Source organism: Bubalus bubalis, chromosome 3 (assembly GCF_019923935.1).
Source record: "Bubalus bubalis isolate 160015118507 breed Murrah chromosome 3, NDDB_SH_1, whole genome shotgun sequence".
NCBI lineage: Eukaryota > Metazoa > Chordata > Mammalia > Artiodactyla > Bovidae > Bubalus > Bubalus bubalis.
Window position 1 is genome coordinate 140908491 of NC_059159.1, and position 27955 is coordinate 140936445.

Consider the following 27955-nt stretch of genomic DNA (forward strand, 5'->3'; position numbering starts at 1 on the left):
GGTATATACCTACAAGTAATGAAAGCCTATGTTCACACAAAAATGTGTGCATGAGCATTCACAGCAGCATTATTCATAGTAGCCAAAAAGTGGAAATAACCCAAATGCCCATCAAATGACAAAAAATAAACACAATACAGTACAAACAGTGGACTATTATTCAGCCATATAAAGGAAGGAAGCACTCATACATGCTGCAACACGGATGAATCCTGAAAGTTACATGAAAATCACTGATAAATGTTATTGTCCGTCATAAATAAATGTCCAGCTAAGGCAAATCTGTAAGACAGAAGATAGATCACAGGTCACCTAAGCCTCCAGGAACTGGAAGTAAAAGGCGAGTGCGCTGATGGGTAAGGCCTTTCTTTGGGGAGTTATGAAAAGGCTCTAGCAGTGTCTGTGACGATGGCTGCGTCACGGCGTGGTGACGGTGACTCCCCACCTGCGAGCGCACTAAAACCGCCCAACTGTAAGTGCTACACAGCTGACTCTATGGGAGGTGAAACGCGTCTCAATAAAATGGCTACAGGTAAAACACAGATCCCCCAGAAGGCTCTGAACGGCACTTCATAGGCTGTGCTTACACAGGAGGCAGCCTGACAGCATGGCTCCATCACTGACCAGGCGCACTGACCTTGGGGCAGTATTTGACCACCTCCACCGGCCTCAGCGCCCTCAGAACACGAAAACAAAGACAACTCTCTCCCACGGTGGCTGTGAGCTTTAAATGAAGCAATCTCCATACAGGCTGGGGCACAGAGGCTGGGTTCAGAGGCCACCATACTGAGTCAGAGACCCTACACCCTGGGACCAGACTGTTGTGTCTCAGGGAACCAGAGCAAACCAGACAGCAGATAAAGGAACAGGATGCCTGAAGAGAGGGCAGGAAGACCTTTGGGAGATTCCTGGCAGAAAAAGCTCAGGATTACCTGCTGGCTTTGGTCCTTCTGTTCATTTAGATCGTGTGAAGGCACGGCCTCATTTCCCTTCCTGGTGACTTCTTCTATTCTCTCTTCACACTGCTCCTTCACCTCTTTCATCTGACTGATGCACTGGTTCCTGTGAAGGTGGAAGAAAGCAAAAGAAAAGGACAGCTGTTCAGAGACACTATTTAAGTTTGGCCCTGCTGTGACGGTGAAATCCAATTCCCAGACAGACACAGCTCATCTCTTTCTTGCTTCCTGTACTTCATCTGAAAAAGTCACTAAGGCAGGGCAACAGTATGTTTCAGTTATTAAATGACATGAAAACTGGAGTCAACTGAAACTTCCAAAAAATATGTCATATTGTTCTAAAATAAATGAACTTAACTGGTTAAAAAAAATTTTTTTTAATATAATCTGTGGCATAATAAAAAAAAATGTGATCTTTGTCCCCAGCTATCGGCAGAGCTCCTACAAACCCTTGGAATTTCCTGAGTAACAGTGTCTTCTGCTATACATAATGAGCCCCTGCACACCATACCTGAGTTTATGCTAAGGAGCTGACTTACTGAGAGGAGCCTACACAGCTTCAGGATGGGGGCTGGTGGCCATGGGAGCCAACTGCATAACGAGAGGGTTGGAGCTTACAGCCCCATTTTCTAGGAAGGAGGGAGAGACTGGAGATTTAGTTCAATCATATGCCCACTCAACGAGTCACACCCATGTAATAAAACCTCAGATAAGCACCCTAGATCATAAGGCTCGGCAAGCTTCCCATTTGGTGAACATCTCTGTGAACCAGTAAGGAGGCAACCCAACTCTAACAGAAGCTCCTGCCTAACCCCTGCTTCCACCCTAGGCCTTGCCTCATGAGCCCCTACCGTTCAGCGCTTGCTAAGTTGTATCCTTTATAATAAAACTGCAATTGTAAACACAGAGCTTTCCTGAGTTCTAGAGAATTATTGATCCTGAGGGGGTTGTGGGAAGCCCTGAATCTGTAGTTAGCCAGGCAAAAAGTGCATGTGGCCTGGGCCCACCAAGAACTTACGGCTAGCATCCAAAGGAGGGGTAGTCTTGCGGGACTGAGCCCTGTAATGTGGGGTTTGTGCTAACTCTTGGTGGTGTCAAAACTGAATTGGATTTGGGGAAGACAGAATAGATATATTTTTCACTATTCCTCCACTAAGCACAGCTAGAACTCTGGACATTATATTTTCAACAAACAGAAGAAGACTCTGAAAGATGGAGTGATGAAGACAGACTGGTTAGGGACCTCAGGATCTAGAACAACACAGTGGTGTACCTGGAGAGTACATGGAAAGTCTGCATGTCCACCCCACTCTGACACTAACAAGGTTCCCCTCCCTCTCCCCAGGCAGTGGTGGCATGTCAGTGAAGAGCCAGGCTTTCACCCCCAACTGCTTAGAGGTGTCAAAGATCATTCATCATATCAAGAACCAGGAAGATCTTAAATTGAACGAAGAGAGACAACCAACAGATATCAAACCAACATAACAGAGAAGTTGAAATGATCTGACAAAGATTTTAAAGCAGTCACTTCATTAGATATGTTTCAATGAGTAATTAAAACATGCTTGGAACAAATGAAAAATTTAATAGTTTCATCAAAGAAATAGTTTCAGCAAAGAAGAGAAGATATAAAGAAGAACCAAATGGAAACTTAATGCAATAATTAAAATTTTAAAACTCAGAGTAGGTAAAGAACCAATGAACTGGAAGATACAAAAATAGGCATCACCTAATCTAAACACAGAGAGGAAACAGACTTAGGGAAGAAAAAGGACAAAGCTTCATGGACCTACATGACAATTACAAAGGACCTAACATTCACATCATCAGAACCTGTGGAAAAGGTTTTCTCAGCAGGTCCACATAACTAGTCACTTTCACACTGGTCCTCAAGACACTACTCTTAACTTGCTACCCTCCATGACTATATGATACTATCTGCCCTGCCCAGGTCACTCTGAGCTCGCCAGGATCTTTCTCTCCTAAATTATCTCATCTTCCTTTTCAGCTCCTTATTGCTTAGGACTCAATTCTAAATAGCCTCTCCTAAGAAGTCTTTTTTGGAGGGGTAACAAATAAGCATTGATGAAAATGATCTAGGTTAAAAAATAATATTTAAGAGACAGGCACCTTCAAAAAGTATGTAAGTTAGCTTCAGGTTTGGCTAGGTGAAACAAAAAGGCCAAAAGATAGCAGTTTATATTTTCCTCACATAAAAGTAGATCAGAGTTAGTATGGCAGCTTGGAGTCATCACAAATTCAAGTTTCTCTTTCAGTTTTAAAATCCTAGCATTGGTTTCTACCCCCCATGATTACCTCATGACCCAGGATGGCTACAAGTAGTCCAGCCATCTTGTGTGAAGCCCAGGCAACAGGAAGCAAGGAGGAGAAAAGGCAAAGAAAAGGGATGTGCACTGAACTATCCTCATATTCAGAAGTTCTCCTGTAAGCCCCACCCCACAATTTCCTTTCCCCACTGGCCAGAATTTAGTCACCTGGCCATAACTAACTGCAAGCAGGTACTAGAAATGTAGTATTTTTCTGGTAAAAAGATAAGTGGATGGATAAGCACTGACCAGTCTTTGCCACTGAGAGCTTCAAAATGTTTTGAGTTACAAAACATTGATAAAATAATTGAAGAGTGTCCCAGGTTAAGAACACAACCAATTACATACCATTATGTTAATTTACATGGATTAGAGTTGAAGACAGCAGTACAAATTTATGTTTAATTTAAATACAGATAGACAGATACAGAAATATTTACCAATGTATAACACAGTTAGTATACACACATATATGTCTCTTTGCTCCATCATCTGAGAGGACCTAGTAGCAACGATATCCTAGTAGCAAAAAGCACACCTGGTACCCAGCTCTGGTTTCTTAAACACCATTCTCCAATAAAGACAGCAAGGACTCCTTGGAGAAATGGCTGACTGGATGATTCTAGGACTGGGCCAAGAAATACATGAAAATAAGTCCGAAGCATCTTTTGGTGCCAGATTATAAAAAAGTAATTTAAAAGGGGGGTGAGAAGACAAACCCACAATATCACAAGTATGTCAGCTGGATAAAGGAACTAACTGAAAAAGTTGCCAGTGGCCAAAGCCGGAAAATTTTAAGAAAAATAAATAAATTAGTATTGGATTATAACCTAAAAGTATAAAATAAACATCCACTAATCCATACTGATATCAATCATTAGACAAACAAGAAGAGTCACATCTCCTGTGCAGGAAAATTCCAGACAGCTTCATGCAGACACTCCACCCTTAGGGAAGTGGAGCATAATTTCCCAATCTTTAAGCATAGTGAATTTCTTCCAAAGATTACAGCATAAAAGGAGAAAAAGCAGAGTAGGTTTACAATGAAAAAAATCTGATAAACATTACCTCAATCAGATGCTCAACAGTGGTAAGTCATACCGATGCATCTACCCTTGATGTGAAGCCATGAGAATGGCATTTCACCTCTGTGGCCTTCCCCACAAAAATGGGTTGCCCTTGTTTCACCACGAGAAAAAATATGAGATACGTCCCAATTGAAGGACATTCTACAAAATGCCTGGACAGCACTCCTCAAAACTATCAAGATCATTAAAAAATAAGTAAAGCCTGATAAAACATGATAAATACAGCATAATTACCACACTCTCTGCCTGGCATATAAGAAAAAAACCTATAAATGAACCATGATCTGTGTGCCTTATTATTAGTGAATCTCAGTTTTCATGCTGACATGTTAGACTCCTTTTGTATTATGTAAATCCAGGAAGTAATTATATAAGCTTGGATTAAAACAACTATGCAATTTGTTAAGTTGTATAAGACTTGTGGACTTTGCTAATTTAATAATGCCACTTGTACAGTTAGGTTACACCTAATTAAACAAATAAATTCTTGAAAGTTAAAAAAAAGTAAAGCCTGAGAAACTATCACTGCCAAAAGAAGCCTAGGGAAACATAACAGATCAATGTAATGTATACCTGGAACAGGAAAAGGACAAAACTAGGGAAAAACTGAAGAAACACTGAGTAGAGATGAACTTGAAGATAAAAATAAGGCATATATATTGGGTAATCAATCGTGACAGGTCAGATCAGATCAGATCAGTTGCTCAGTCGTGTCCGACTCTTTGCAACCCCATGAATCGCAGCACGCCAGGCCTCCCTGTCCATCATCAACTCCCGGAGTTCACTCAGACTCACGTCCATCGAGTCAGTGATGCCATCCAGCCATCTCATCCTCTGTCGTCCCCTTCTCCTCCTGCCCCCAATCCCTCCCAGCATCAGGGTCTTTTCCAATGAGTCAACTCTTCGCATGAGGTGGCCCAAGTACTGGAGTTTCAGCTTTAGCATCATTCCTTCCAAAGAAATCCCAGGGCTGATCTCCTTCAGAATGGACTGGTTGCATCTCCTTGCAGTCCAACGGACTCTCAAGAGTCTTCTCCAACAGTTCAAAAGCATCAATTCTTTGGCGCTCAGCCTTCTTCACAGTCCAACTCTCACATCCATACATGACCACTGGAAAAACCATAGCCTTGACTAGATGGACCTTTGTTGGCAAAGTAATATCTCTGCTTTTGAATATGCTATCTAGGTTGGTCATAATTTTCTTTCCAAGGAGTAAGCGTCTTTTAATTTCATGGCTGCAGTCAGCATCTGCAGTGATTTTGGAGCCCAGAAAAATAAAATCCGACACTGTTTCCACTGTTTTCCCATCTATTTCCCATGAAGTGATGGGACCAGATGCCATGATCTTTGTTTTCTGAATGCTGAGCTTTGAGCCAACTTTTTTACTCTCCACTTTCACTTTCATCAAGAGGCTTTTGAGTTCCTCTTCACTTTCTGCCATAAGGGTGGTGTCATCTGCATATCTGAGGTTATTGATATTTCTCCCTGCAATCTTGATTCCAGCTTGTGCTTCATTCAGTCCAGCGTTTCTCATGATGTACTCTGCATAGAAGTTAAATAAGTAGGGTGATAATATACAGCCTTGACATACTCCTTTTCCTATTTGGAACCAGTCTGTTGTGCCATGTCCAGTTCTAACTGTTGCTTCCTGAGCTGCATACGAATTTCTCAAGAGGCAGATCAGGTGGTCTGGTATTCCCATCTCTTTCAGAATTTTCCACAGTTTATTGTGATCCACACAGTCATAGTCAATAAAGCAGAAATAGATGTTTTTCTGGAACTCTCTTGCTTTTTCCATGATCCAGCGGATGTTTGCAATTTGATTTCTGGTTCCTCTGCCTTTTCTAAAACCAGCTTGAACCTCAGGAAGTTCACGGTTCACATATTGCTGAAGCCTGGCTTGGAGAACTTTGAGCATTACTTTACTAGCGTGTGAGATGAGTGCAATTGTGCGGTAGTTTGAGCATTCTTTGGCATTGCCTTTCTTTGGGATTGGAATGAAAACTGACCTTTTCCAGTCCTGTGGCCACTGCTGAGTTTTCCAAATTTGCTGATACTTCATACTAATGCAAAATGTGAACAACAGGAATCTGGTGTGGGTTGTACAGGAACTTCCTGTACTGTCTCGACAATAAGACTGTAAACCTAAAGCTGTTCAAAAATTTTAAATTTATTTTTAAAAATTAAAAACTAAAAAAAAAATAAAATAAAATAAAAAATAAAAATTAAAAACTGAATTGGAGAACATCCGACTGGTGTCAGAAAGTTATTATTGGTACATACAATCTAATTCAGCCTGAACTCCCAATTAGATATTTCAAGACATCGCTTCAGCTTCCTGCCTGGAACTTATTTTATGAATATTTCAAGTGTCAGAGCTATGAAGTAATTGAATTACCCACTTGTACAAATAAGAAGGCCAGAAATAACCAATGTAGGTGAGGGTGTGGAGAAAAAGGAACCCTTGTGCCCTATTGGAGAAGGAAATGGCAACGCACTCCAGTATTCTTGCTTGGAGAATCCCATAGTCAAAGAGCCTGGTGGGCTACAGTCCACGGGGTCACAAAGAGTCAGATATGACTGAGTGACTAACACTCGTACCCTATTGGTGAGAATATAAATTGATACAACCACTACAGAAAATAGTATGGTGGTTTCTCAAAAAACTAAAAAGAGAACTACCATATGACCAATTTTACAGAAAAAAACAAAACCATTAATTCAAAAAGACACATGCACCCCAATGCTCACAGCAGCATTATTTACAATTGCCAAGATATGGAAGCAACCTGCTGCCGCTGCTAAGTCACTTCAGTCGTGTCCGACTCTGTGCGACCCCAGAGACGGCAGCCCACCAGGCTCCCCCGTCCCTGGGATTCTCCAGGCAAGAACACTGGAGTGGGTTGCCATTTCCTTCTCCAATGCATGAAAGTGAAAAGTGAAAGTGAAATCGCTCAGTCGTGTCTGACTCCTAGCGACCCCATGGACTGCAGCCCACCAGGCTCCTCCGTCCATGGGATTTTCCAGGCAAGAGTACTGGAGTGGGGTGCCATTGCCTTCTCTGATCTCACACGCTAGTAATGCTCAAAATTCTCAAAAGGCAGGCAATACGTGAACTGTGAACTTCCAGATGTTCAAGCTGGTTTTAGAAAAGGCAGAGGAACCAGAGATCAAACTGGAGTGGGTTGCGCCATTGCCTTCTCCGATGGAAGCAACCTAAGTGTCCATAAACAGATGAATAGATAAAAAGTGTGATACATATATGTGTGTGTGTACACACATAGGAATACTACTCAGTAAAAAAAAATGAAATGTTATCATCTTCAGCATATGGATGGACTTGGAGGGCATGATGCTAACTGAAATAAGTCAGAGAAAGACAAATACTGTATGATACCACTTCTACATTGAATTTAAAAAATACAACAGGCTACTGAATACAAAATAAAAAAGAAGACTCAAAGATATAAACTAGTTACCAGTGGGGAGAGGGAAAGGCAGAGGGGAAATATAGGAGAAATATAGTGGGGAGAGAGTCATACAAACTACTGGGTATAGATAGATATATACTGTACAACACAGGGAATCTAGCCATTATTTTGTAATAACTATAAATGGAAACAGTATTGGGTTATAATCCAGTTCTACAATTATAAAAATTGTATAATTTTTTTTAATTTAAAATTATTCCCAATATAAAAATACAGAAAATACCAAAGAGAAAGATAAGAACGCAAGGATTCCAGGAGTAGTTTTGTTATATATTTGTTTGGAGTTTCAGACAGAGAAGCAAAGGAGAATGGGGTCAAAAAGCACTGTAAGACAGAATGGCTGGAAATTATTTAGAATTAATAAAAAAGAACAAAAGAGCTCAACAGACTTGAAAAAATAAATATTTCCCCCCAAAAAGAAATAGCAATTAAATAAATACATATACACATACATACATACAAATAAGGAAGCTAGGAGGTGATCAGCCCGACACTGACCAGGGTCACAGAGACAGAAAGAGGTAAGGCTGAATCCAGAAACCAGACTGGGCAGGGCTCTCTCTATCCCCTGGCTGCCTCTTTGGAGCTGCAGGTATTTCAGAGCCAAGTGTAACTGTACTCAGCCTCTCACTCTTGTAACAAACCTTTAGTTCAAAGGACTTGCTGGGTCTCAGAGTACCACACACAGAAGGGCATCAGAACTGCAGAAAAAAAGGGAAGACAGAGCATCTGACCTTGGACAGCAATATAGAGATCAAGGAAAGACCTGGTGAAACATTCATGGAAATAAAATTCTCATGAACATACAAGCCACAGGAGGTGGACAAGTGCACAGTAGCCTAAATGGAGCAAACAAAAAGATGTGTGTCAGGAAAGAACAAAATGTGTGCAATTCATTGTGATCAAACAACTTCCCAGAAGCTCAGGATTGGCAATGAGCAGGTGCACAGCCATTTCCAAACTTGTAAATCTACAAAAGGGAAATACTGTTTTCACTTGCTCTCAGCCCTTCCAAAAGCAAGTACAAAGAGCCTTGCATAAGATCATGGCATCCGCTCCCAGTACTTCATGGCAAACAGAAGGGAAAACACAGAAGCAGTGCTGGGCTTCCAGAATCACTGAGGACGGTGACTGCAGCCATGAAATAAAAAGACGCTTGCTTCTCAGAAGGAAAGCTACGGCAAACCTAGACAATGTATTAAAAAGATCAACATCACTTTGCCGACAAAGTTCTGTATAGTCAAAGCTATGGTTTTTCCAGTGGTCATGCACGGATGTAAGTCAGACCACTGAAGAATGTTGAGCACCGAAGAACGGACACTTTCAAACTGTGGTGCTGGAGAAGACTCTTGAGAGCTCCCTGGACTGCAAGGAGAGCAAACCAGTCAATCCTAAAGGAAATCAACCCTGACTATGCATTGGAAGTTCTGTTGCTGAAGCTGAAGCTCCAATACTTTGGACCTAATGCGAAGAGCTGACTCATTAGAAAAGACCCTGATGCTGGGAAAGATTAAAGGCAAAAGGAGAAGGGAGCGGCAGAGGATGAGATGGTTGGACAGTATCACTAACTCAGTGGACATGAAATTGGAGCAAACTCTGGGAGACAGCAGAGGACAGAGGAGCCTAGAATGCTACAGTCTATGAGGTCACGAAGAATCAGACACAACTTATCGAACTGAACAATAACAATACATCAAAGAAAAAAGAGGGCTGGGGTCATGGGCAGCTGGTTGTCTCTGAATCCCAAATTTCCTGTGTCTGGAGTATACTCTTTCTATGAAGGAAAAGGGAGAGAAAAATAAACAGACTACAACTTTATTCTCTACCCTCTAAATTGGTTTTTACTATCTTACTAAGGGGTTTAGCCAAACTTTTTAAATGTTTATTCTTTTGACCACAAAAGTACTCTGATATGTATAAGTACAGAGTTTTTGTATGCTACTAAAGTCATTAGCTTAAAACAGACTGTCCTAACTATATGCTGGAGATCTAATCTACGGCATGGTGACTACCATTAACAATAATGCATTTTATACCTGCAATTTGCTAGATCTTAAGTGTTCTCAGCATACACATAAAGGTAAAGACAGGGGATTATGGATGGACATGGGCGTCATTTCACAATGTATAGGTACATCAAAATACCATGCTTTTATGTCTTAGATACACACAATGATTATTTGTCAATCCTAACTCTAGAAAGTTAAAAAAAAAACTCCATTCTCACTGCAAAAATTTGGAAAGACACTTAAAAGCCTCAAGAAAACAAAATGTCCACAATACCAATGCCAAGTGATAAATTACATGAATATTATACCAAACTCCTTAAAGTCTATGACTTTGACTTAGGTCACATCTGAGCACTTTTGGAACACATTTTTAAAGGCTTTCGATTACTGATTTAAGTAGTACACCTGCACTTTACAGAGTTCTCAGTTATGTATTTTTCGGTAGATGGAGTTAGTCATTTCCTGCTAAGGAGAACTGCCCTCTTGCATGATGGCTAACAGCCCCTTAGCGGCACACACGCGACGCGGACAAACTTACAGGTCGTAGGAGAACTTCCTCTCCAGGTTGGTCTGGTTCTTCTGAAACTGGAGGACATCCTGTTGCAGCCTGCCATAACTCTTCTGCAGGGCCTTTAACTGGTCTAAACCAAGAGGAGGACACGAAATGACTGGGGTCACCGGCACGGCCATCCAGAGCACAGCAGACACACCAACACCCACCATGGGGACACAAGGGGCTGGGGCACCAAGAGAACAAGGGGGGAAAGAGGAAGCGATGAGGTCAGGGCCCCACCCCAGGAACTTCCCCACCCTGATCTGGGAAGCAGCGCAGAAGGTGTGTGATCCTATAGGAACCAGCACCTGGATTCCTTCCCACACGTTTCTCCCAAATGTCCTTTTGATCTCCAACCCTTACAACGCATCAGGAGGTCCTATCGCCTGTTTCCCTCCTAGACATCACACACCCTGAACTGCTCACAATGCTGCTCTCAGCAGCTCCGTATCCTTCAGTCTGAAAAATCGATTTCAACACCTGGTCAGAGAAGCAGCCTCCATCCCCCATCCTCAGCCCCCAGGCTACCTGCCAGTATCCTTCTCCTGTTATTTGCTCACAGCCCAGTTATTCTCTGAGGCCCCCTGTGCACTCAGTCACCCGACCCTCCTGTTTGGGAAACCACAGCTTTCTCTGAGGAAGTCCACCTGCCCATGGCTGCAGCCCTGGCTCGTGAAAGCTCTGCAGAAAAGCAGCAGCCCACTGACCAACAACCAGGTTTGGGGCAGAAGGAAGAAGTGCCACAAAGGTGACACCAGAATGGGCGGAGGGCAGCGACCAGGGCCTGGGACACAGCCCTGGACAGACCCGAGCTTCCCTGAGGCCTGTCATCCAGTTCTAGACCTATGAGGCTCTTGGGGCAGTGGGGAGAGGGGAGACGGGTGTGCTGGGGGGAGTGGTTTAAAATTTTTAAAAAGTGAAAGACACCCTGAACTGCTGATACACACTGCAACATGGATCCATCTCAAAAGCATTTATTTATATGACATGCTTGAAAAGACAAAACTACGGGAGTAGAGAATGTTTCACTGCGTGCCTGAGGCTGAAGTGAGGGCAGCGGGGAGGAATTCCTGGAGTGGGACATGAGCTACGTCTTGACTTTATGTCAAAATACACTGAAAGGTACACTACAAGGGTGAACTTCATTGTGTATAAATTATACTTCAATAAACCTAACCTAAAAAAAATAAATTTCATAGCAAACCAAACCCAGGATGGTGGAATACTACTCAGCAATAAAAAAGGAATGGACTATTTACTGCAGCCCCAGCCGCGTGGATGGATTTCAAGATAATTATGCTGAGTGAAAGAAGGTTCACAAAAAAGGGTATATGCCATCTGATTCCATATATACAAAATCATAAAAATTACAGACTAGAGGGACAGAAAGCAGATCAGACAGGGCCTGGGGAGGACTATCAAGGGGCACAAAGAAGCTTCTTGGGGTGATAGACATGTTGTTCATTGTGTTGATACTGTGGTGGTTTCCTGAAGAGCCACTCATGTCAAAACTAGGGGGACTGCACTTTAAATACATGCAGGGGACCTCCCTGGCGGTCCAGTGGTTAAGAATCCACCTTCCAATGCAGGGGACGCAGGTTCGATCTCTAGTTGAGGAGCTAAGATACCACACGCCACGGGGCAACTAAGTCCATGTACCACAACTAGAGAAACCCTGCATGCTATACCAAAGACCCAGTGCAGCCAAAATAATTAAGTACGTGTAGTTTATTACATGTAAATCACACCTGATTAAGGCTGTTTAAAATACTAAGTATAAGAAAGGCACCTGTGGCGGATTCATTTTGATATTTGGCAAAACTAATACAGTTATGTAAAGTTTAAAAATAAAATAAAATTTAAAAAAAAAAAAAGAAAGAAAGAAAGGCTGCAGGCTGTATGCCATACCTGAGGACAGACCAGCAGGTCATCAGCTCTGAGAAACCCCGGCAGTCAACTGACCCATTTAACTTAGTGTAACTCGGTGTTTCCCCTATTAATATTCTTAGAAGCTGGTTTGGAATTAGAATTCTAGACCAGCACTGCTGAAAAGGACTGTAATTAATATAAGCCACACAGATCATTTAAAATTCCCTAGAACCACATTTTTTAAAAGTAAATAAAACCAGGTGAAATTAATTTTAATAATATATTTCATTTAACCCAACAGATACAAAATATGATCATGGCAACATAGAATTAATGTAAAAAAAAAGAATGAGACATTTTATACTCTTTTTTTTTAATACTAAGTCTTTGAAACCTGGTGTGTATTTTACAGGTGTAGCACATCTCAATTCAGATGTTAAAGAGGAATTGGGACTTCTTGATCTGAATTTAGATTTCATAATATATACAATTAAAATAATACTGGTATAAGCGAGTTGTCCCAAAGATACTTAAGCTTCCCAATAACTGAGACAAGTATCAGTTTTAATTTTAAATTGCAGAAAAGTAAACAAAAATTAAAACTCCAGTTCTTCTGTCCCATGAGCCACATCACAAATGTTTACTGCCCAAACGAGTCCCACATAGTGGGTCTCAGGGCTACTATTCTGAAGCCCAGTCTAGACTGACCTTCCCATCTTAGAAGTGGAAACTGAGGCAAGGCGCTGAGTTTCCTAACTAAGGGCACAGGCGAGATCAGGGTCAGGTCAAGGATCACAGGACCCAGTGCTCCCTTCACCAGGTAGTAAGGCTGCAGTGGACCCTCTGGCCCCTCTGGTCACACCACACAGAGGGGCTCACCCCATCTCCACCTTCTCCACTGCTGCGGAAGGGCCCAAAGAAAAACAAACTCTGGCTGCCAAACTGAGTGAGAGCAGCAAAGATATGCAATTAAATAGGGCTGAATCACTTCTATATAAATTTCATGAAGAAAATCTGAATTCAGGATGACCCAATGAAAAGAGAGCATACGTATATCATATATACATAATATGTATATATATAAAACAAACGACACACGTATCATATATATATTTCTTAATGTATCACAAAATAAGAATCTGAAATCTCCTCATAACAGCTTGCACTGTATTCAGTAACACTGTAAAAAGGTAAAGACATACAGTTGGCAAAAAGAATAAAGATTACTCAATTACTCCAACACTGCCCATCATTAGGGCTTCCCTGGTGGCTCAGTCAGTAAAGAATGTGCCTGCAATGGAGGAGGCCTGGGTTCAATCCCTAGGTCAGCAAAATCCCCTAGAGAAGGGAATGGCTACCCATTCCAGTATTCTTGCCTGTAGAATCCCATGGACACAGGAGCCTGGCGGGCTACAGTCCATGGCGTTGTGAAGAGTCGGACATGATTAAGCAACTAACACTTTCACTTTCTACCCATCATCATATTTTGATAAGAGACCCCAGAATAGGATGGAGCAAAGTTGGGTTTTTCCCAACAAACCTGACATCTGGTGTAAAGTGGGGAGTGGAACTTACCTTGCAAGGTTCTGATGAGCCTCTCGCCTGTGGTGATATTATTCACTAAAACGGCCTGCAAAGAAGATAAACATATAAAATGAAACACTGACAACCCAACAACTTAGAAAAGCCCTGACGGGACATGACTGTGGGAGAAAGGCTGGGGAGTAGCCCCTGCCCCAGCCCCCCGGTATGAACTTGGATGCCTGGGGAGGAGTAGTATCGGTGTCCCACCACCAGCCTGCAGCCCAGGCAAGGGCGGGCGGCTCCTCTGGCTGTCTCCACTCCATGCCTGCAGAAACAGCAACCCCACAGTAACTGCGGTCTCTCTCTGGGGAAACCCAGGTACAGTCCGTCTCAACCAGAAGTTAAAACTGGCTAGGGGTGGGTGTTCAGCAACCGCTCCACCTGCCTGACAGTCAAAGCTATGGTTTTTTCCAGTAGTCATGTATGGATGTGAGAGTTGTACCATGAAGGAGGCTAAGTGGCAAGGAACTGATGCTTTTGAACTGTGGTGTTGGAGAAGACTCTTGACAGTCCCTGGACTGCAAGGAGATGAAACCAGTCAATCCTAAAGGAAATCAACCCTGAAATACTCATCGGAAGGACTGATGCCTGAAGCTCCAATACTTTGGCCACCTGATATGAAGAGCTGACTCACTGGAAAAGACTCTGATGCTGGGAAAGACTGAAGACAAAAGGAGAAGAAGGCAGCAGAGGATAAGATAGTCGGATAGCATCACCAACTCAATGGACACGAATTGAGCCAACTCCGGGAGATAGAGAAGGACAGGGAGGCCTGGCGTGCTACAGTCCATGAGATTGCAAAGAATCAGATATGACTGAGCAACTGAACAACCGCCACCTGTGAAGCCTCCTGATCCTTTCTAACTTCCAACATTCCTCCTTCCATCCAGACTGCAAGCTCAGGGGATGGAGGGGGTCACCCCCAGCTAGCTACATGTTGGGAATGCCCACAACAGAGGATAAAGCAACGGAGGCCTCAGGAAAACAAAGAAAAACACAAAAAAGTAAGAATGTGATCGTGGGGCTCAGTGTAACCAGCAGCCTGTACATAGGCACAGAGTCACCACCAGGTGCCAGGTGGCCCCAGGGCGCTCCACACCCTCAGCCCTGTAACCCTCACACAGCTGTGTGAGGAGGCAAAACACAATCCCACTGTGGGGGAAAGGAAACTGAGGCACAGGTGGCTTTAGAGACTTGATTTCACGTGGCCTTCTCAACAGCAAACAGGCAGAGCCCAAGTCCGAGCCTGACAGGCCTGCCCCAGAGATGAAGCTCCTCCTCACTGCACGCCTGCCAAACGGGGATCTGACCCCAGCAGGACTGCGATCCAGTGACAAATGGGGATCCAAACCCCAGTAGGACAGTGATCTAGTGACTGTACCTGGTGCTGTACCCTGAAGGAGAGGTGACATCAAACAGCAGTCTGCATCACACAGGTAAGTGATCTTTTGTACACAGAGCTAAGTAGGCCACAACATGAAGTTTCTTACTGTGTCACAATCAACAAAGTTTGTCGACCGGCTGGCTGTTACCTGAAAACCGGCTTCTGCCCCCTTCCTGGGTAAAGGAGGACAACGCCGCCCTCCCGGCACCCTTCTGTGCTTCCACTTCCTGTTGGATCTCTCTGTCCAGCCCTCAGTCTTTCTTTGTCCTGGACTGGGCTTTCTAGAGGAAGGTGTTTATGAATACAAGGATGCACACCTAGAAACAAAATCTGGCCAAACGATTCTGGTGTTTATTCCCGGAGGTCTGGCACAACAGGAAACAAGTCACAGTGATACCATCTGTACAAGTAATCTCTCAGGGAGGGAACATCACAACCGTGGCCCATGACCTTCCATGTGGGCCAGCGGGGAGTCATATTCACACAGCTCATAGCTCCTGCTACTCTCAGAAAAGGCTTGCACATGTTCTATTAAAATGGCAAAAGATGGCCCCAAGACCCAGCAGTCCCACTTTGAGATATATACTCGGAAGAATACAAAGCAGGATCTTCAAGAGATATCTGCATCCATGTTCACAGCAGCACCACGAACAGAAGCAACCTAGGATCCCTCAATGGATGAATGGATAAAGGAAATGCAACATATACGAACAATGGAACAGTACACAGCCTTTAAAAAGAAAGAACGTCACATGCTACAACACGTGCGAACCTTTGAGGACATGCTAAGCCCATGACTAAGTACAGACACTATGGAGAACAGCATGGAAATTTCTTTAAAAACTAGAAATAGAAATACCATACAACCTAGCAATCCCATTCATGGGCATGTATCTGGAGAAAACTATAATTCAAAAAGATATACGCACTCCATTACACACTGTAGCACTATTTACCTTAGCAGGACATGGAAGCAACCTAAATGTCTATAAACAGAGGAATGGATAAAAAAGATGTGATACATACACACAATGTAGTATCACTCAGCAATAAAAGAGAACAAAGTAATGCCATTTGCAGCAACCTGGATGGACCCAGAGATTGATATTGAGTGAAGTAAATCACACAAAGAACGACAAATATTATATGATATGGCTTATATGTAGAATCTAAAAAAAGAGGTGCTGTTTTTCAGTTGCTGAGTCATGTCTGACTCCTTGTGACCCAACGGACGCAGCACACCAGGTTCCCCTTCTCCCAGTCCTTCACTACCGCCCAGAGTTTGCTGAGATTCACGTCCATTGCATCAGTGATGCTATCCAACCACTTCATTCTCTGCCACCCCTTTTCCAATTGCCTTCAATCTTTCCCAGCTTCAAGGTCTTTTCCAGTGAGCCAGCTCTTCACATCAGGTGGCCAAAAGCATTGGGAGGGATAAACTGGGAGACTGGGACTGACATATATACACTACTGTATATAAAATAGATAATAAGAACCTGCTCTACAGCCTAGGGAACTCCACTCAATACTCTGTAATGACTTATGTGGAAAAAACTTTAAAAAAGAGGGGATATATGTATATGTATAACTGATTCACATTACTGTACACCTAAAACTAACACTATATCGTAAATTTAAAAAAAAAAATTTAAAGAAAAAAACGAAACTGTGGCACATACATACAATGGAATAGTACACTACACAACCTTTAAAAAGAATGTTACATGTCAAAATGTAGGTGAACCTTGAGGACATCATGCTAAGCTAATCAAAAAAGGGCAAGCACTCTATGATTCTATTATATGCACAGTGTCTAAAGTAGACAAAATCATGAAAACATAAAGCAGAAAGGTGGCTGCCAAGGGCAAGGGGTGGGGTAGGTTGCACAGACTAGTGTTTACTGGGCATACTCAGCGCTGCAAGGTGAAAAAGTTGCAGATATTTCCTGCACAACAATGTGCATATATTTAACACAGTTGAACTGCACCCTTAAATCTCTACCTTGCAGAGGTAACAAACCACCTTCCCTCTGAATATCAGTGATGAAAGAGGACAGAAAAAGAAAAGGGGCGCTTAAATAATTATATGCTGATAATCTCAAAAGCCAACCTCCTGGGCAAATCATTTCTACAACAATTACGGCAGTCTGACTTGTCCCTCCTCCACTCATTACCCTTCGGTTCAGTTCAGTCGCTCAGTCTTGTCCGACTCTTTGCGACCCCATGAATTGAAGCATACGAGGACTGGAAAAGGTCAGTTTTCATTCCAATCCCAAAGAAAGGCAATGCCAAAGAATGCTCAAACTACTGCACAATAGCACTCATCTCACACGCTAGTAAAGTAATGCTCAAAATTCTCCAAGCCAGGCTTCAGCAATATGTGAACCGTGAACTTCCTGAGGTTCAAGCTGGTTTTAGAAAAGGCAGAGGAACCAGGGATCAAACTGCCAACATCCGCTGGATCATGGAAAAAGCAAGAGTTCCAGAAAAACATCTATTTCTGCTTTATTGACTATGCCAAAGCCTTTGACTGTGTGGATCACAATAAACTGGAAAATTCTAAAAGAGATGGGAATACCAGACCACCTGACCTGCCTCTTGAGAAACCTATATGCAGGTCAGGAAGCAACAGTTAGAACTGGACATGGAACAACAGACTGGTTCCAAATAGGAAAAGGAGTATGTCAAGGCTGTATATTGTCACCCTGCTTATTTAACTTCTATGCAGAGTACACCATGAGAAATGCTGGGCTGGAAGAAGCACAAGCTGGAATCAAGATTGCCGGGAGAAATCTCAATAACCTCAGATATGCAGATGACACCACCCTTATGGCAGAAAGTGAAGAGGAACACAAAAGCCTCTTGATGAAAGTGAAAGAGGAGAGTGAAAAAGTTGGCTTAAAGCTCAACATTCAGAAAACGAAGATCATGGCATCTGGTCCCATCACTTCATGGGAAATAGATGGGGAAACAGTGGAAACGGTGTCAGACTCTATTTTTGGGGGCTCCAAAATCACTGCAGATGGTGAGTGCAGCCATGAAATTAAAAGACACTTACTCCTTGGAAGGAAAGTTATGACCAACCTAGATAGCATATTCAAAAGCAGAGACATTACTTTGCCAACAAAGGTCTGTCTAGTCAAGGCTATGGTTTTTCCAGTGGTCATGTATGGATGTGAGAGTTGGACTGTGAAGAAGGCTGAGTGTCGAAGAATTGATGCTTTTGAACTGTGGTGTTGGAGAAGACTCTTGAGAGTCCCTTGGACTGCAAGGAGATCCAACCAGTCCATTCTAAAGGAGATCAGCCCTGGGATTTCTTTGGAAGGAATGATGCTAAAGCTCAAACTCCAGTATTTTGGCCACCTCATGCAAATAGTTGACTCATTGGAAAAGACTCTGATGCTGGGAGGGATTGGGGGCAGGAGGAGAAGGGGACGACAGAGGATGAGATGGCTGGATGGCATCACTGACGCTATGGACGTGAGTCTGGGTGAACTCTGGGAGTTTTTGATGGACAGGGAGGCCTGGCGTGCTGAGATTCATGGGGTCACAAAGAGTCGGACACGACTGAGAGACTGAACTGAACTGAGGCCTCCCTGTCCATCACCAACTCCGGGAGTTTACCCAAATTCATGTCCATCAAGTAGATGATGCCATCCAACCATCTCATCTTCTGTTGTCCCTTTCTCCTCCTGCCCCCAATCCCTCCCAGCATCAGACTCTTTTCCAATGAGTCAACTCTTCGCATAAGGTGGCCAAAGTACTGGAGTTTCAGCTTTAGCATCATTCCTTCCAATGAACACCCAGGACTGATCTCCTTTAGGATGGACTGGTTAGATCTCCTTGCAGTCCAAGGGACTCTCAAAGAGTCTTCTCCAACACCACAGTTCAAAAGCATCAATTCTTTGGTGCTCAGCTTTCTTCACAGTCCAACTCTCACATCCATACATGACCACTGGAAAAACCATAGCCTTGACTAGACGGACCTTTGTTGGCAAAGTAATGTCTCTGCTTTTGAATATGCTATCTAGGTTGGTAATAACGTTTCTTCCAAGAAGTAAGCGTCTTTTAATTTCATGGCGCCATCACCATCTGCAGTGATTTTGGAGCTCCCAAAAATAAAGTCTGACACTGTTTCCACTGTTTCCCCATCTATTTCCCATGAAGTGATGGGACCAGATGCCATGATCTTCGTTTTCTGAATGCTGAGCTTTAAGCCAACTTTTTCATCTCCTCTTTCACTTTCATCAAGAGGCTTTTTAGTTCCTCTTCACTTTCTGCCATAAGGGTGGTGTCATCTGCATATCTGAGGTGATTGAGATTTCTCCCGGCAATCTTGATTCCAGCTTGTGCTTCTTCCAGTCCAGCATTTCTCATGATGTACTCTGTATAGAAGTTAAATAAGCAGGGTGACAATATACAGCCTTGATGTACTCCTTTTCCTATTTGGAACCAGTCTGTTGTTCCATGTCCAGTTCTAACTGTTGCTTCCTGACCTGCATATAGGTTTCTCAAGAGGCAGGTCAGGTGGTCTGGTATTGCCATCTCTTTCAGAATTTTCCAGTTTATTGTGATCCACACAGTCAAAGGCTTTGGCATAGTCAATAAAGCAGAAATAGATGTTTTTCTGGAACTCTCTTGCTTTTCGATGATCCAGTGGATGTTTGCAATTTGATTTCTGGTTCCTCTGCCTTTTCTAAAACCAGCTTGAACATCTGGAAGTTCATGGTTGACGTATTGCTGAAGTCCATCCGAAAAAAAAGTCCTTATTAGAGTTTGCAACTGCCTGAGGGTTTAGGAATTGCTGCAACTTGATATATCTGAAGATATTTCTGTCTCCCGTAGGACTTTGTTCTTCCAAAGAAAACATATTTTAGTTATCTCCCCCAACCTACTTCCTGATGCATGGAAAAGCAGTCTCCATTTAAGTAAATGAGAAAACTCCACTGAGAGCTTTATGTACACAGTTTTATATTTACTGAAAATCTTGTTGAATCATTTTCAGGGAAACTATTAAAATGCTTTTAGTTTTTTGAGGGGTTCAAAATAAAGGAAAAAAATCACCAGCATTAAACAAAATTATGTTTAAATTAATTACATATTGCACCCTAAACAGCCCAGATGATTTTCGCATTTGGTAAAGAGTGATTTTAGGGGAGCTGGACTTCCTGGTCTGTGTGACCTGTTTACTGCGAATTCTCAGCAGCAGACAAGGAAGCAGTAAGTGCCACCAAAATTCAATTAGACACTAGCTCAGAAGGCCTTGGAATGAATCGCCCATAAATGAATGTATCATAGCCATTCTATTCCAGAAGCAGGTATAATTGATCAACCTGTTTCTCCATTAGATTCCTAAGAAAATAACCTCAACATTCCACAGTAAATTTTCAAAGCAATAAGTCTGCAACAGCTTACCACGTTCCGAAAACCTGAAACACACACACCAGGATGGTGCCAATTTAAAGAATCAAACAAAAGGGAAATAACAAGCATTGACAAGGGTGTGGAGAAACTGAAAACCTCCCAGCCAGATGATGAGAATGTAAAACGGTGAAGTCGCTGCAGAAAACAATTTGGCAGCTCCTCACAAAGCTAAACAGGGAATTCCCCGGTGGCTCAGCGGTAACAAACCCACCTGCAATGCAGGAGACTTGGCAAGAGATGCGAGTATGATTTCTGGGTTGGGAAGATTCCCTGAAGAAGGGAATCGCTGCCCCCTCCACTATTCTTGTCTGCAGAATCCCATGGACAGAGGAGCCTGGTGTATGACACAAAGAGTCATACATGACTGAGCACAGCACACAGCTGCAACTAGAGAAAAGCCTGCACAACAGTGAAGACCCAGCACAAACAAAAATAAATAAATAAAACTAAGAGGAAAAAAGCTAAATACTTATTATACAACCCAGAAATTCTACTCCTAGGTATATGACCCTAGGTAGACTGTCCACGGAATTCTCCAGGCAAGAATACTGTAGTGGGTTGCCATTCCCTTCTCCAGGGAATCTTCCTGACTCGGGGATCGAACCTGGGTCTCCTGATTGCAGGCAGATTCTTTACCACCATCTGAGCCACCAGGGAAGCCCAGGTATATACCCAAGAGAACTGAAAACACATGTCTACACAGAAATTGTCCACAAATGTTCACAGCAGAATTGTTCTTAACAGCCAAAAAAGTGGCAACAACCCAAATGTCCAAGTGATGAATTAATAAATAAAAGTAGTCTATCCATATAATGGAATATTTTTCACTCATAAAAAGAAACGAAGGAACTTCCTTGGTGGGCCAGTGGCTAAGACTTGCACTCCCAATGCAGGGGGCCTGGGTTCACTCCCTGGTCAGGTAACTAGATCCCACATGCCACACGTAAAGATCCTGCATGCCACAACTAAGGGCCGGCACAGCCAAGTAAATAAACAAATAGATAGTTTTAAAAAGAAAGAAAGAAGTTCTGACACACTATAAAATGTTATGTGCCCAGAAGAGGCACACCCACAGAGGAAGAAGGTAGATGAGCGGCTCCTGGGGGCTGGAAGGAGGGAGGGGAGGAGTAAGAGTCCACAGGCCCACACTCCTTCTTGGGGCGATGAAAACATTCTGCAATTAGAGAGTCTGCACAAAATAAGTATGCTTGCACAACACTGTGCGTATACCAAAATCCACTGACCTATACACTTTAAAATGATTAAAAGGTATGTGCTTTATGTTATGTGAATCTACCCCATTTAAAAGAAATCAGATCAGATCAGTCGCTCAGTCGTGTCCGACTCTTTGCGACCCCTTGAATCGCAGCACACCAGGCCTCCCTGTCCATCACCAACTCCCGGAGTTCACTCAGATTCACGTCCATAGAGTCAGTGATGCCATCCACACATCTCATCCTCTGTTGTCCACTTCTCCTCCTGCCCCCAATCCTTCCCAGCATCAGAGTCTTTTCCAATGAGTCAGCTCTTCCCATGAGGTGGCCAAAGTACTGGAGTTTCAGCTTTAGCATCAGTCCTTCCAAAGAAATCCCAGGGCTGATCTCTTTCAGAATGGACTGGTTGGATCTCCTTGCAGTCCAAGGGACTCTCAAGAGTCTTCTCCAACACCACAGTTCAAAAGCATCAATTCTTCGGCGCTCAGCCTTCTTCACAGTCCAACTCTCACATCCATACATGACCACAGGAAAAACCATAGCCTTGACTAGACAAACCTTTGTTGGCAAAGTAATGTCTCTGCTTTTGAATATTCTATCTAGGTTGGTCATAACTTTCCTTCCAAGGAGTAAGCGTCTTTTAATCTCATGGCTGCAGTCACCATCTGTAGTGATTTTGGAGCCCAGAAAAATAAAGTCTGACACTGTTTCCCCATCTATTTCCCATGAAATAGATGAAATTAAATATTAACATTTAATCTAAATATAGCCAAAATGTCATTTCAAGATGTAATCAACGTAACAGTATTAATGAGATATTTTACTTTTTTTCTTTCACTCTAACACATTTTTACGCTTAAAGTGCATCTCAATTGGGACTTCTCAGTTCTCAGCAGCCACCTGTCCATGGAGACAGCACAGTCCATGAGCAATAAGAGGGGAGGAGAGAGTGTACCAGCATCAGGTAAATGCCAGTCAGTTATTATTTATTTATGGCATCTTGATAGGATTACACACTCACACCGGCACCATTCACCACAACAGACAAGCTACCGCCCAGATGCTTCAAGATTATGGTGCCTGGGGGCCATATGCTGGTCCTCTGAACACGCATGTTCTCAGAGAAACCACGGCACAAGCAGTAAGGCGACGTGTCCAGTCCAAAACCCTACAGCTGACATAAGTCATTGTTGTGACTTAAAGTATCACGTGCAGAAATGTGAACACTGGCTGGATATCTGATACTAAGAAATTATTGGGAGTTTTGGTTAGAGTAGTTACGAGAAAGAGATGATCCCACATTTTAGAGATACACATTGAAACAAGAATGATTCAAACAGCATGAGGTATAGTCACTGAGTTTTGATGTTGGACACTGAGGGTTCATTAGATCACTCTACTTTTTCATGTTTAAACTTTCTATGATTAGTCTACACACTAAGATTAGTCACTAAGTCGTGTCCAGCTCTTTGGGACCCCGTGGACTGCTGCAGCTCAGGCTTCCCTGTTCTTCACTATTTCCCATATTTGCTCAAACTCATGTCCATTGAGTCAGTGATGCTATCTAACCATCTCGTCCTCTGTCGCCCCCTTCTCCTGCCTGCAATCTTTCCTAGCATCAGGGTCTTTTCCAATGAGTCTGTTCTTCTCATCAGGTGGCCAAAGTATTGGAGTTTCAGCTTCAGCATCAGCCCTTCTTGTGGCACTGCCAATAACTAAAACTGAAAAGCAAAGTTAAGAACAAATCCTTTTTCAAACTTTTTAAGTACGAGGCTGGTTTTAGTGGAAAAGAAAGATGAGTTAGATAATGGTGAGATGAAATTAACTTTTTTTTTTTTTTTGCCACGCCTCACAGCTTGCAGCATCTCAGTTCTCTGACCAGAGATCCAACTCAGGCCATCACAGTGGAAGTTCCCAGTTCTAACTACTGGACAATCAGAGAATCCTGGAACTTTTGTTTTCTGAGTGGAATCTAGAGAGGTTCAAGACCTTTCAGAGGTATAGATACTTCCTGTTTGTTACTTCTTACCTGTGGCCCCCTGTATCCGAGGGTGCCATACCCGCAATTGGTTGAACCCAGGACGTGAGGGCTGGCTGCATGCAGCCACTCGATACGTATAGCCTGAGCACTGCGGAGGTTGGCACCCACAGGGCGTGTGGGAACCAAACCCCCATGGACACCCAGGGACAAATCAAATTTCACTCCCCCAACTGAGCTGTCTTATCACAGTATATATAGCTCCGCCAACAATTTATCAGCTATCATAAGGGTTACTGAGGCACATAAAGGGATAAAAGAGAGGAACAAGAAAGAAATAAGTAGAGAGATTGAGAGCAACAGAAAGAAGATGGGGGAGGGTGGTAATTTTTTTGAAGAAAATAAAAAGACGTGGAAGGAGATGGAAGGTTCTGTGGATTCGGGTTTCAGCTTTATCTTTGGCCACCTCACGTAACTTCTCCTGGCCCCAGCTTCCAACTGGAACCTACCAGATGGACCTGCGACATTTAATGGGGGCACACCATGTACACGTGAAGGTGGGGCATTCTTTACTTTACAGGCTCTCCACATGGCAGCATGTTCAGCAGCCCTGCTCCCCTCACCCCTTCCCAAACCGGCAGCACCCTCACCCCTGCAATGTGCATCACCACCAAAAAGAGCCCTGCCCCCTACATTTCCCAATGGCCCAGGGCAGAGGCCAGAGGGTTCACCAGTGAAGCAGAAGAAATCCTCCACAGCCAGGCCCATGTGAAAAGGGAGTGGCTCAGCCTACCCAGACCCCACCTCTCCACCACAGGCCTCTGCCGAAAACCATAGCCCAGAGAGGCTAAATGACAGCGGGCAGGAAGCAAGCACCAGCAGGAAGATGCGCTTCCCACTGAGCGAGGCATGAAGAGAAGCTGCCCAGAGAACTGCTGACTAACTAAGGGAGATGGATACTCACCCACAGCTCACGCACATCCAGAGGAGGCAGGGCCACTGAAAAGCAGGCTGTCTTCCCGCCCAGGGGCCACTGAAGGACCCCAGGACTCAGCACACCTGATCCGCCTGCGCAACGTGGGGTCTGCACACCACTGCCCCGGCTCCCCCATCAGTGGGGACAAGGCCAAGCAGGGCCCCCAAAAAAGACGTGAGGGAGACGGGGAGAGGTATGCAGGGGCAGGTGGGCAGCAGAAGGAGGCCGAGTCCAGACCACAGGGAGGAGCTGAGAGACAGATGGGCACAAGCGTTGAGGTCAAGACCTACTCTTGGGAGTTTAAGAGACCCAGGACATTACACAGTATGAGAACTTGGGTTATTCAAGGTCCAGAAATGGTTTAAGGGCACATGAGTAAGAGATTAGTGAGTGTACATGTGTGCATGTGGGAGAAGTGGTATAAGAACGTGAGTGTGCTGAGTGAAGTAAGCCAGACACCAAGGCACAAACACTGTGAGATCCTGCTGAGTGGGCGCTGTGAGCAGTCAAGTCCACAGACACAGAAGGCAGGACCACAGACGCCACACGGGAAGGGGGGTGGGGAGGGGGAGGACACAGAGGCAGTGCCTCACATGGACAGAACTTCCAGTGGGAAGATGAGAAAGCTCTGGACTGGGATGTGGAGACAGTCGCATAATGATGTGAATGTATTTGATGCCAATGAACTGCATGCTGAAAAATCGTTAACATGGTTCTTCTTATATTAAGTACATGGCAACCCACTCCAGTACCTTGCCTGGGAAATCCCAAGGACAGAGGAGCCTGGCAGGCTACAGTCCACAGGGGTCCAAAGAGTTGGACAAGACTGAGCAATGAATACTTTCACTTTTTTTTTTAAAGCAGGACAAATGGCTAGACTGCTTGACATTTGTTTTGTTGCCTCCTTTTCAAGAGACAGAATCTTCCACAGGAAGCAACTCATAGAAACCACCGCTGCTATGATTGAAGGGAGCAGCCCTCACCTCAGGTCCAAACACCACACAGGAACAGGAGCCACACGGCCTGGGGCTCTTACCACCCAACGAAAACCTCTGCTATGCATCACTCACGACAGGAAAGTCCTAGAAATGCAGGATATTTTCATGCCACCTGCCTCAAATAATGCTTTCCAGAGCCTCCTCAGGCCCCACATCACCCTGTCACAGAGGATAAACCTGCGGCTCAGAGGCCACCTCGACAGGTTCACAGATCACACAGGTGAGTGACAACATGGGGCCGAGGCACGTGGAACAGGACCCGCCTCCCTCCACCTTCTACTGCCTCTTCTATTGAAGCTTTTCTCTTCCTGGACACAGAACAGTTCACGTGTTGCCAAGTCCCCTCTCCCATCATTCCACTTCACTTCTTTGTTAGGTCAGGAATGACACAGGAAGTGTATTTCCACCACAAAGGAAAGAAACATTACTCAAACAATTTTCTTTGCACTATAGTGGGTTAGTCGCTCAGTCATGTCCTACTCTGTGACTCTCTGGACTGTAGCCTGCCAGGCTCCTCTGTCCACAGAATTCTCCAGGCAAGAAAACTGGAGTGGGTAGTGATTCCCTTCTCCAGGGGATCGTCCAGTGTCCATTTTCATATTTTAACAAATTAGTGAAAAATCTCAACATGTCATAGCAGATACATGACTGCAAGAAACCAACCTAGAAAGAATGTCACAGACAAAACTATGGAAAAGGAAACCACTTCTGACTCTCACTTTTGGCAAGTAAAAATGGACACAGTGGCAGGAAGCTCAACCTTCCCTGAACAAAGTGCTACTCGGTAATTCAGGGCCTTCCAGACTCTTCCTCCAACCATCTCAGATATCAGGAAATTAGTACCTCAACTGCCTTTAGGATCACCACGTGGCTATGGGGCAACAACTAGTCAGGAGACCACCCAAGTTCTCGGTAAGTCTTCAGACTCACAAACATTAACTGGCTTTCTGACAAAATAAAAGAATGAACTGAGCCACTCCGTGCCATTCTCAAAGGAGTTGACACAGATCTTTACAACAGAATCTCTGTTAGCTTTTGCCAAAACTAACTAAAACCTGAGGCTCCGTTTCCAGGGAGGCCCCTTAAAAATCTGTTTTATATGTACACATATATACATCTGTACAAAGAAGACAGTATTTCACTGGGTGCTTGTGTGAGGATTATCTGTACCCAGACAAATGTGGTGGTTTAAAAATAACCCCTCAAGTTCCTGACATCACCCCCCTAGAATGGAGTCTAACTTCTACCCCTTCCACCTGGTCTCGCCTTAGTGACTTGCTCCTAACAAATGTACAGGAAGTGACCCTGCGCACTTCTGAGGCCTGGCCAGTGAAAGGTGTAGGGGGTTAGTGTAACCCCGAATTTATGTCCACCCAGAACATGGCAATGAACCTGTTAACAACCTCGTTTAGAATCAGGGTCTGAACAGATGTAAGTTAGTTGTAATAATGTCGGAGGGAGCGGGGGGAGCAGGGTGGGGGTGTGGGCCCCAAATCAGAATGACTAAAGAGGTGAAGAGACACAGACACAGAGGGAAGATGGAGGCAGAGACTGGAGTAGTGTGTCTGCAGGTCAAGAGATGCCAAAATCTGCCAGCAAACAAGAAGCTACAAGCACCAAGGCTCCATAGAGCCTTCGAGGGACCATGGCCCTGCTGACACCCTGATTTTGGACCTGGAGCCTCCAGAACAATGAAGGAATACATTTTCATTTTAAGGCGTCCAGTTCATGGTATTTGTCTTGGCAGCTCTGGGAAACTCCTGCAAAAGATTATAGCTTCCTCCCCTTCATTGTTGGGATCCTCACCCTGGGAGCCCAGCCTCCATGCTTCAAGGAAGCCCCCAGCCATGTGGAAAGTCACGTGTAGGTGCCGTGGCCTCACAAGACCTCTCTGAAGTCTCAGTTCCCTGACCGCAACACATGAGCGAGGGAACATTCAGGCAACTCCACCCCAAGCCTTCAGAGCACCCCGGATGTGGAGTGTGCAGTAGAACAAGCTGTTCCCTCTAGGCCCTCCCAAAGTGCAGGTTGTGAACAAAATAAATGTCTGTCATGGTTTTAAACCACTGTGTTTGGAGGCAATTTGTTATCCAACAATAAAAAAC

At 43.9% G+C, this 27955-nt stretch overlaps 1 protein-coding gene across 5 annotated transcripts in view; it reads right to left on the reverse strand.

The window, feature by feature from the left end:
• GOLM1 (golgi membrane protein 1) overlaps positions 1-27955 on the reverse strand; it is a 61835-nt gene that overhangs the window by 14641 nt on the left and 19239 nt on the right. For all 5 annotated transcript variants that reach the window (XM_006066840.4, XM_044940246.2, XM_006066839.4 and 2 more), the window contains exons 4-6: positions 13869-13923; positions 10410-10512; positions 933-1062 (exon numbers count right to left, since the gene is read on the reverse strand). In XM_006066840.4, the coding sequence (XP_006066902.1) occupies positions 933-1062; positions 10410-10512; positions 13869-13923 (288 nt within the window). The remainder of the gene's footprint in view (positions 1-932; positions 1063-10409; positions 10513-13868; positions 13924-27955) is intronic.